Source organism: Condylura cristata, unplaced genomic scaffold (genome assembly GCF_000260355.1).
Source record: "Condylura cristata isolate star-nosed mole 26May11 unplaced genomic scaffold, ConCri1.0 scaffold00020, whole genome shotgun sequence".
Classification (NCBI taxonomy): domain Eukaryota; kingdom Metazoa; phylum Chordata; class Mammalia; order Eulipotyphla; family Talpidae; genus Condylura; species Condylura cristata.
The window spans coordinates 31,668,210-31,678,532 of NW_004567121.1; the positions used below are offsets into that span (position 1 = coordinate 31,668,210).

General features: G+C 62.0%; 1 protein-coding gene across 1 annotated transcript; it reads left to right on the forward strand.

Annotated features, from left to right (window-relative positions):
• Positions 1 to 2,007: 2,007 nt before the first annotated feature.
• SDC1 (syndecan 1) lies at positions 2,008 to 7,725 on the forward strand. Its single transcript, XM_004686062.2, has 5 exons — positions 2,008 to 2,058; positions 3,569 to 3,650; positions 4,503 to 4,966; positions 5,411 to 5,549; positions 5,736 to 7,725. The coding sequence occupies exons 1-5, from the start codon at positions 2,008 to 2,010 to the stop codon at positions 5,903 to 5,905; spliced, it is 906 nt and encodes a 301-aa protein (XP_004686119.1). The 3' UTR covers positions 5,906 to 7,725.
• Positions 7,726 to 10,323: the final 2,598 nt, after the last annotated feature.

Consider the following 10,323-nt stretch of genomic DNA (forward strand, 5'->3'; position numbering starts at 1 on the left):
AAGTCCACATCGGGCCACACCCCGATGAGTTGGGGTGCGGGAAGGTCCTTGGGACTTGGTCATTGTGGGTGATGGGGGTGGAGGGGGCCAGGGGTTCAGATGACCATCCTCTTCGGTCAGCCCAAAGTTAGAAGCCCTTCACTTGACCTGGGAGATGCCCCATCTCATGACTCTGTGTGGAGCTTCCTGCCTCGGTGTCTGGGGGCACCGACTTACAGTCCCAGGCCCGGCGGCCAGTGCTCCCCTTGAATGGAGGATGGACCCCCTTACAGCCAGCGGAGGGTGGGAGCCGGCAGGCGTTGGCTTGAGGCTACCTTCCAGAAGCTTCTCTGTCAGTACTGCAGGAGGGTCTCATGCCCTGACTCCTGGAGCCTGCAGCCTCATTGAAGAGGCTTAAACAGGTGGACTCACCAGTCGGGGAGGGTGGACCTTTGCGCCACGGAGGGGTAGAGGTGGCAGGAGAGGAGAGGAAGCGGCCCAGAAGTCTGTGGACATTGCCGCTGACCTTGGGCAGGTCCCTCACCCCGCCCGAGACTGATACCTTGGCTGTGAGAACTGTTAACGTCTCCCTACCCGACTCACCTGCAGGGGAGATGGGGAGTGGAGGAGAGAGCCCCGACTTCCAAGGCCGCGTGCCCTCTCTGGCCACTTTCCTGCCTGCCCGGCCCCTCCCCCACATCCTCTCTTGACCCTTCCCACAGCTTCAGTGTGTCCAGGCACCAGTGTGGCTGAGAGTAGTTGGCTCTATGCCACCCCTGCTCCCCCTGACCAAAACCTGACCAGGAGGCTTCCTGTGCTAGGGTTGGGGGCAGCAAATGGGCCCTTCCATCAGTAAACCGAACCTCTGGACCCGAACATGGGGGCTTTGGTTTACCGCCTGAAAAACGGATTTTCCTGGGACTTGTGGAAATTGGGGGAGGGGCATGGGAGGTGGGGGCTGGTTTGCCTTTGCCTCTCAAGCAATGGAGGTGGGTTCCGGGCCAGGCTAGCCTGTCCCAGGCAGCCCCGACAGGGGATCCCAGAAGGACCCAGGTCGGACAGGGCCGGTGCTGAGGTGAGCCCGAGGGCGAGGCCGGCAGGTCCGGCACAGTGGGGGTGACGGCAAAACCAGAAGTCTCACCCAAAACTCCAGCGCCAGCTGGCACCTGGTGACCCAGGTTCAAACTCAGCAGTTTCTGCTAATTCCCTCCCTACAGAGCTGAGGCTACCACAGAAGGTGGCCAGAGGGTTGGGGCGGTCGCTCCCTCCGGCCCTGGGGTCCCTGCAGCCGGGCCCAGCCCGCAGTGCAGACCCAGCCCGGGAAGGAGAGGCAGCCTGGGGGCCAGGGAACTGGTTTCAGTGGGAAGGTCTGCTTAAGAGCCTGTTGTGTAAACATGATGGCAGCCCGATAAGAGAGGAGAGAACAAATTGTTTTTAGGGACTGGGCAGATCCCAGGTCTTATCTAGTCAAGAGGGGAGCTCTGCTCTTGGGAAACTCTTAACCCATGGGCTGCTTCTGCAGGGAGAGACTGGGCCTCCCTTGTGCCCATCTGGGGCTCTGCTGGCCCCTCCCAGCTTCAGTGGGGCCCTTCAGTTCGCCCCCCCCACCCCCTGCTGTGAAACAGGGCCTGGGCCCTTGACTCTGGCTTCTCTGGAAGACCTGGAGCCCCGAGGCTGTTCCAGCAGGAGCCCTGGGCTGGGCCTTCCTCTCCAAGGGAAGGTGCTGGTGTACTGGGAAAGGGGCTGTGTTCTTCCTGTGGGGGCCTCCTGAGCAGGACCCCCAGCTGGGGGAGGCACTGGGCAGTGTGTGAGGGTCTGTGGGTGAGTGAGGCCCGAATGCAGGCCTCCTCCAAGTGCCTTGCTGCGGGTAGGAGTGTGGCCCTGGGCGGGTGTTTTGCTACTTGTGCTGGCAGTGTGCTTGGTCCCTGAAGGGGGCTGCCGTGGGGTGGGGGTGGGGGAAAGGGGCTGCCTGGAGCTGGTGGAGTGGGCACAGGGCTTTGAAACAGCGCTTGTGACAGTCCAGCCAGCATGTGGCCTGGGGCACAGGTGGAAAGTGGGCACCTTAAGGGCTCCCTGCAGGTGGGCCGTGATAGCTCAGCCACGCCTTGTGGGGCCAGAACCTGCTTGGCGGGGAGGGGCAGTTAGGGTCGGGTTCCGTGCGTTGCAACTCGGCATGTCTAGCCTTGCGGTTTCTACACGTGCCTGGTACGCCCCTGACCTGGCAGCTGTACCTTGGCTGCAGGAGGCCAAAGGTCTTGTCTTTTTCTCCCTGTGCTGCTCCACTCGAGGTGGGGCCCTGTGTGGCCTGTGGCCAGGACCCGGCAAGGCCTCCGGGGCCCTCAGCCTGGAGCCCACGCTCACACCGGCCGACCCCTCTCCTGCAACCCTGCCACCGCCCGCCCTTTCCAGAAGGCCCTAGAGTCTCCTGCAGACGGAGCCGCCACCTCTGGGGGGCGGGGGGCACTTCTGACACGAGGTGGGGCCCTGTCAGGGTCTCCGCACGCCTCACCTCATTGAATTTTGCAACGATCATAGAACATGGTCTTGCTGTCCCCATTTTACAGATGGGAAGAGTGGAGCCCCCAGGAATAGTGATGTCCCCAGGGCATCAGCGTCAGTGGCCGAGGTTAGGGGTCTCTCCAGCCTGCGTGCTCTGAGCTGGTCTGCTTTATTCAGGCTCTCTTCTGACCTGGTCACTGGCCCCTCAGGTGAACTGTGTCACCGGGCCATCTGAGTCAGTGTCACTGATGAACAGGACACACACTCGTTGCTCCTTTTCCTGCCGCATCAACTGTACAGTGTTAGGGGTAGGGTGGGCCCCTCTGGTTTTTACGCAGGCCTGCTCAGGCCCTCCAGGTCCGGTCTGGCAGCCCCCAGCCACCTCCCCCATCTGTTTACACTCAGGCAAGGCCGCCTCTCGGAGCTGGACCTGGGAATCAGCATTCCTGAGAGGCTGTTTGCACACAGACCCATGCCAGGCCCAAGCCTGTTTGTGGGGGCCTCCTCAGTGCTGGGTCCCTTGAAGATCAGCCTCAGCAGTCCCTAGCTGATGGCGTCCCTCCCTTTCTCCCCAAAGTAGACCTGGACCTGTGGGGGGAGGGCTGGGCCTGTGTGGGGACAGTGGCTGTCCTGCTCCCGGCCATCGGCCTTTCTCCAGGGCCCCTGGTCAAGGCTGCCACTCTGGAGCCAGGTCCTCATGGGACTGTTTCTGGGGGCTCTCGACCATCAGTGGGGTAGGTTTGGTGGTCTTGGGCCCTGAAACTCTGAGGGGAGTGTTTTAAGTAATCAGATCTTCTGAGAGGCCTGGGACGCCTTCCCCTGACAGAGTGTCTCTGCCAAAGCTCTGCCTCCTGTCATGTTTCTGGACCCCAACACCTAGTTCATGGCTGTGTCATCATAGGGCTGGAGGGATGTGGGGGGGGGCCAGTGGGCTTCCAGAACTGAGGGTCCTGGCGTCCATCTCACACACCAGGGCTTTCCTTCTGTGCTCTGATGGGGAGAGAATTGACTCAGCTGTCTGGGACGGGAGGCCAGGAGTAGCAGGGCCTGGCCAGGCCTCCACTCATGCCGTTTTCTGGTTCCTTTCCAGCAAATTGTGGCCACCAATGTGCCCCCTGAGGATCAAGACAGCTCCGGGGATGACTCTGACAACTTCTCTGGCTCGGGTGCAGGTGAGGCTGGTATGAGGCCCCGTCCAAGGCCAGGCCATGGCCGGGGGTTGCTGGTCAGGCAGCCCCCTGCCTGGCTCACTGGGCGAAGACCGGTGCCAGGAGGAAGCTGGTACTGTGTGGGTGGGGTAGGGCATCTTCTGGGTTCCCGGAGGCCCCCGTAGACGCCGCTGCAGACAGTCCTCTCCCCTGACTCCCTGGGCCACCTTTGGAAAGTTACCAGTCTAAGCTGTTTTCCATCTGTAAAGTGGGCGTATCTTGGCTTGAGCATGTTGTCGGGTGCTATTGGGAAGCATACAGCCTGGTGGGTGGGGCTGTGGATCTTACGTAACAGTTCCCCACCTCCCTGGGCAGTGAAATCCCTGAGCTGGAGGTGGTCCGGAGCCCCCCAGAGGAGGTGTCTTGAACTGGACCTCAGAAGAGCTGAGGCCATGCAGGAGAGGGCCAGGAGCTCAGAGGGAGGAAGCCGGCCTCTGTCTGTGGGATCCTGGGCCTCTCTGGGAAGGGGCAGGCGGGGGAGAAGGGGCCAGAGGGGTGTGCACACAGGGTCAGGCTTTCGGGCTCCTGGGGCATCCTGGGGTGTCCCAGAGGCCTTGCTGTGGCCTGCCCCGATGACCAGGCTGCCCCCGGCACGCACAGCAGAAAAGGCAGCTCCCTGGCCACTGCCCAGAGGCATGGCCACCTCAGCTAGCTCCACACCAGGGGTGCAGCTTCTTAGGGAGGGCGGTTTGCTATGCTGCCCTCGGGGCAGTGGCACTGACCTGCCCCAGCACTCGGCCTTCCTCTCAGCCTGGCCGTGGCTGGTGCCCAGGGTCTGGTTCCTCCCACCCCCAACACACTCTGCTCTCCCTGCAGGTGCTCTGCCAGATAACACCCTGACACGGCAGACCTACCCCACCTGGAAGGAGCTGGGGCTCCTGACGGCCACGCCCACAGCCCGGGAGCCCACCGACACGGACACCGTGGTCACCTCTGCCGCCGCCCTGCCGGCCAGAGAAGGCTCAGAGGACAAGGAGGCAGAGCTCGCCAAGGCGGAGTCTGGCCTCACCACCTGGGAGAGGGCGGCCACACGCTCCTCCAGTGAGGCCACACAGCACCCGACGGCGACAGCAAGAGCCGCCGAGGCCCAGGGACCAGCCACCACCCATCCCCACAGAGACACGCAGCCTGGTCAGCACGAGGCCACGACCTCCGACCGAGCCGGCCAGCACGACCCTCGTGTTCACAGCCTGGGGGAAGAAGGTCCTCACGCTGCCGAGGGGGCCGCCGTGGACGGAGCCTCCAGCCAGCTCCCAGGGGAAGAGGGCTCAGGCGAGCAGGTGAGGGCGTCCCCCACTGTCCTGTACAGTCCTGGGGGGCTGGGTGCCCCTGGTCCCAGGTAGCGGTTCTAGGTGCCTCCTGCCCCCAGGGCAGGACAAGCCAAGTCTGAGACCAGAGCAAAAGTCTTCCAAGGTCACCCAAAGGAGGGAACCCCACCCCCAGCCAAGGCCGCTGCTTGAAGGGTCCAGTCCTGGCAAGCCCCTCCCCACCTCCTGGTGCGTGAGGTGCGCACGGCACCCGTGGGCCTCCGTCCTGTGTCGTGTCGTGGGTGTGATGCGCCTGGTGTGGGCGCCTGGCCCGGGGCCCGGCACGGCTGGGTGAGGAGCGTGTCTGAAGCATGGCGAGGTGACCGGGGAAGGCCAGAGCTGCTTCTTCCTGGGTTTGGCAAGGGAGCGGGGCATGCGGCCGGCTGCGGCCTTCATCCTGGCCCCGCTCTCCCACAGGACTTCACCTTCGAAACAGCCGATGGGACTGCTTCCAATGGGGCCGGCGTGGAGCTGGACCAGCGGAACCAGCTCCCCGTGAACGGTGTGGTCACGGGCACCTCACAGAGCCTCCTGGACAGGAAGGAAGTGCTGGGAGGTGAGTCTCCCCCCAGGGGTATGATGGGGCCAGACTGCCGCTCTGGGGGTGGTGTGGAGGTTGTCTCTAGCCCTGGTGTGGCACTGGCCGCAGCCAAGGCCGCTCTCTGGGCTGCCGAGCGGGAGAGGGGCCGCGGCTGAGCCCGAGGAGCAGCCGAGCTCAGCCGGTCTCGTCCGCCCGCCCTAGGGGTCATTGCCGGAGGCCTGGTGGGGCTCATCTTTGCCGTGTGTCTGGTGGGATTCATGCTGTACCGTATGAAGAAGAAGGACGAGGGCAGCTACTCCTTGGAGGAGCCCAAACAAGCCAACGGCGGGGCCTACCAGAAGCCCAGCAAGCAGGAGGAGTTCTACGCCTGACGGGAGCGCCCCCCACCCCCCGCCACGCTAGGCCCCCATTTGCCTCTTCTGTGAAGAACGGAGGCCCTGCTCCCGGCCACCACACCGCAGAGCCGGGGCTCCCCGGGGCTCTCCTCTGCTTCTCTGACCTCTGCCTGGGATTTGGGCGCGAGGGCTTTCTTTGTATGACTTTTCCGCCACAGCCAGCCCCTGGCGTCCCACCTTTCTGACTCAGTTTCTCCAAACTGGTGCCGCCTCCCCCTCGCCCAGCTCCGGAGGCGCAGAGGACCCACCCCACTGCCGTGGACCTGGACAGCCCAGTGGGCTGGAAGATGCTGGGGCCGAGGGCTGAGCTGACACAGCCGTAGCACTTACTGGCAGAGACCCAGCGGACCTGGGGGCCTGGACCCCGAGCAGCAGGGAGGGGTGGTCCTGCGCACCTGGTCCGGCTCACCTGGCTCGTCAGCATCACTTGGCTTTTTGGGGGTCTCACTTAGATATCAACTTGTTTTTGCACATGTTTCCGCTAGTTTCTTTGTTCATAGCCTGTAGACGTTGTTACTTCTGAGGTAAGTTAAGTAAGTTGACCTGGTTGCTCATCTTGCTTTCCTAATCGACAGTCAGGAGACAGCATCAGCAGGGTCCAGAAAACTTTTTTTTTAAACTAGGCGATGGGAATCGGGAAGCCAACATGTAAGCGTCATTGAGTGTGTCGCTCACGTGTGCAACAGGGTACAGATCTGTTGAGTGGCCCCGTTGTGGGCTGGCTGACCCTGGCCGCCACGGGCAGCCACACCCACACCCATGCCCGTGACTGGGGGTGGGGGGTTTTGGGGGGGACATGGCCACTCCTGGTGCTGAGGAGTCCATGTGAGAACTGAATCCTGGCCTCTCAGGCTGGCCATGGAGGAGAGAGGAGCGTGGGTGGGAGAAGTGGGTCCAGGGGCTTTCCAAAGACCACGCTCTTCCTGCGGGACCATCGGGGCTGGTTTCTTCTGGAAGATGACGAGAGTCGCCCGAGCCCGCCTGGCACCCAGCTGTTCTCCGCAGCCCAGGTCACTTTTGATTCGCTCCTGCGGCCCCACCCTGGGCTGGATTCAAGAATGTTTCCAAAGAGTCATAGTCTTTTGCTTTTGGCAAAACTCTACTTAATCCAATGGGTTTTTCCCTGTACAGTAGATTTTCCAAATGTAATAAACTTTAATATAAAGTGGTCACGTGAACGCTGCTTCTCTGGCGGGTTGTGTGGACGTGACCAGCCTTTCCTCTGAGCAGCGACAGTGGGGAACGTGGCCTAAAGCTCTTCCCTGTGGGGAGGGATCAGGGGCAGCCTCCCTCTGGCTTGCTGGATTTTGGTTTTTGCTCACATGCTGGAGAGCAGTAGGCTTAGCCAAGGTTATGTAAGGCCTGATGTTGATTTTCCTTGCCAAGCTCGAAGCACCAGCTCCTCGATGGCTAAAGAAGCACAGCTTGGCCTGAGGCCACTGGCCCGGAGGCCTGGACTCTGAGATGCCCACCGCTGCAGACCACAGCCCTGCCCGGGCCTCCTGCAAACACCTGTGCTTGCTTATTTAACTCAGCTGCCTCCGCTTCCCCTTGGCGCCCCGGAGGGGCCCCCCTGTGACTGAGAGACGCCCTGGCTCACGGGGAAGCTGCGCCCTGCGGGCCGCCCTGGCTCACGGGGAAGCTGCGCCCTGCGGGCCGCCCTGGGACTTCTGCTGTGTGACTGGACACGGCCGGGCGGGGAAGGGGTCCGCGACCATGCTCGTTTCTGCTGGTCCGTAGGACAGTGCCGACCCGTGGCGGGCCCCTTCTTGTAGCCGTAATAAATGGTACTTGTCACCTCGGCTGTGCGGTGGCTGAGTCTCTCGTGGTCGGACCGTGTCCTTCCTGCGGCCTTCTGGGGGCACCGGCGTGGCTCTGCCTGGCTTGGGGAGGCGCTGTGGGGTAGCACCCGCGTCTGCGTTGGGAAGGCTGTGTCCCGGCCGGCCTCCTCCAGCCCTGGTCCCCTCATCTTTTCCTGGGGTTCTCTGCCTTAATCTCTCCCATCCAGCCCCTCTTTCTTGCTCTCCTTCTAGATCATTCCCTGCAGGGGCACTGGGCTCTTTTGGTTTGCTAGCTGTTCTGTTCAGTGGTCATGAGACTCTTGAAAGCACACAAGCAAACGTTCTCAAGTAGCAAGGCCCAGGACGTTGGCTGCGTGTAGGTATCCTGCACTGGGAGTCTGGAGCAATGCAAAGCACAGTTCACTGCAGGGGTAACTTGGGGTCGGCTGCTCTCTCCGTCCTCAGTGTCTCCTCCAGGCTGCTGCCCTCTCCCACCCCAGCAGACCTCCCTGGAGCTGAGGCCCTGGGCACCTGCTTGCTCTCTGGCACTGGAGGCAGGCCAGCCCCTGACGCTGGGGCCGGGCTGTCCTGGGCCCCTGCCAGTCCACAGGGATGGTGGACTTTGATTGTGTGCACAGTTCTCTCTGCAACCCTTCATGTTACAGGAGGCTGGGACAAAATCCTCAGCGCCTTCCTTCCTTCAGCAAACATGGAAAGCACCAAGTGCCTGCTCTCTGCCCGCTCCAGGGCTGGACAGAGAGGCACAGGTGAATGGGCTTCCGCTGTCGGTGTTTTCACTGAGCTGACTCAGAGCCAGACACTTGTCAGACAGAACACCTGGTTTCTTCCCGTATTACTGATGCTTCCTAACCCATCTGTGATGGTGCTGATATAAACCACCCCGCTGCAGACAAACAGCACTGCAGAGAGGCACGTGGCCCTCAGCCGTGCACCAGTGAGGAGTGGAGCTCACTGGGGGGAGGGGCGTGTTGGGGGGGGAGACAGAGACCCCACACAGAAGGGCCTGGGCAGGGAGGGCGGCAGCCCCTCACTCTGGGCGCGACCAGCAAGCTTCAGAGCTTCCGGAATCACCTGCCCTGTCCCCTCCCAATGGGCCACACTGTAAGCCCCTCCCAGGACTCTCCTTACTGCCCTCTGTCCCGCTCTGGGTCACCCCCCCTCGAGGACTAACAGGAAGGAAGAAGCTAAAGCGCAGGGGGTGTGAACACAGTCTTTGAGCAGCTCAACCTTGAGGCCTTTAGCCTGTGCTCAGCCGCTTGCTCCAGCTGCCTGGAGCTGCAGCTCTGCCCTCCTCTCTCCCCCGCCTGGATACTCTGATTCAGCGCTATTGCCCGTTTTCCCTCGTCTTGGAGCTCACCCTTGTGCAGTGTGTGTGTGTGCGTGTGTGTGCGCTTGTGTGCGGGGGGGGGGGCACTGCTTCCATGGAGTCCTCTCGTGTTATTTCCCTGACCAGTGAGCTCCTTGTCCGAGAGTGTCACCTTCAAGCTGGCAGCTTCTGCGTCGTCGCTGCCTCTGGGGTTTGGCTGGGCCAGCGCGTTCACCTCCGGAACCCAGTCATGCAGTCATGCTCTGGGAGGGGGGGCTGTGATCTCGGGGGGCAGACAAGTGTGAGGAGGAGAGGGTTCTGGTGACAGGCAGGAGGTGGCATCTCACCGGGCTGGACGTTGGATTATGGGACGTGCCAGCGGCGGCACTTGAACTGGGTGTTGAAGGATAAATTCCAGCGGACCTCTCAGAGCAGGAGAAGGCTTTCCAGGCAGAAGGAGCAAACTCCAGCGCTTTGTGCTGATGCGAAGTGAAAGTCGCAGCGGGGAGAGGCAGGATGTGTGGAGGAAGTGGCCTTCTTTCTGCGGGAACCTCGCCCAGCAGCTGAGGGTCCCATGGGTGCAGGAGAGATGTGGGGTCACAGAGGAATGGGGGTGGGGGTCCGATGCCAGGAAGAGGCTGCTTGGTGAGGCGGGGAGGTTGGGCTGGGTTGGTCTAAGAGAAACTGGCACACAGACCCATAGCTGTGCCCACGGGGGGCCCCTGCCCTGCCCGTGCGAGGTCTCAGGTGGAGTCTGAGCTGGCTCTGGTGCTCGGGCGAGGACTGCGGGAGCTGGCTGTGAAGGGGGAGGGCAAAGGGGGCCGAAGGACTTTGGCACAGAGCGGGGTCTGGGGTGGGTTCACAGTGAGGTTCTGCTGGTAGGTGGACCCCAAGATAGCATCTGGGAGAGAAGCACTTTTGTTCCTTTTTTTTAAAAAAAAAAAAAAAAAAAAAGATGTATTTATTTGTGCCTACAGAACTGAGGCACAGGCCAGAGGAGCAGGGGTGGTGAGAGACTTCACCAGAGACAGAGTGGGGAGCAGAACAGGACGATCAACAAAGTACACTGCTGAGGGGAGCAGCGGGCGGGCCAGGAGAGGTCTGCCGTGCCCTGTGGGTCAGCTCCGGGGTGGGGAATCGAACTTGCACTGAGGCAGCTGCGGCTCGCTTGCAGTGCTGCGTCCTAATCTGTCATGCCACCGGGAGGGACCCCCCTTTTGTTCCTTTTAATTGAGGCACATGTTTCCGGTCCGGTGTAGGTCCCAGGAGCACATGTTCTTACCGCA

Excerpts from the sequence above, each read along its gene's own strand:
- SDC1 (XM_004686062.2), top strand. The coding sequence starts at position 2,008 with ATGTGGCCTGGGGCACAGGTGGAAAGTGGGCACCTTAAGGGCTCCCTG. Across the intron at positions 3,651-4,502 it reads CTTCTCTGGCTCGGGTGCAG|GTGCTCTGCCAGATAACACC; the intron begins GTGAGGCTGGTA and ends CTCTCCCTGCAG. Across the intron at positions 4,967-5,410 it reads AAGAGGGCTCAGGCGAGCAG|GACTTCACCTTCGAAACAGC; the intron begins GTGAGGGCGTCC and ends GCTCTCCCACAG.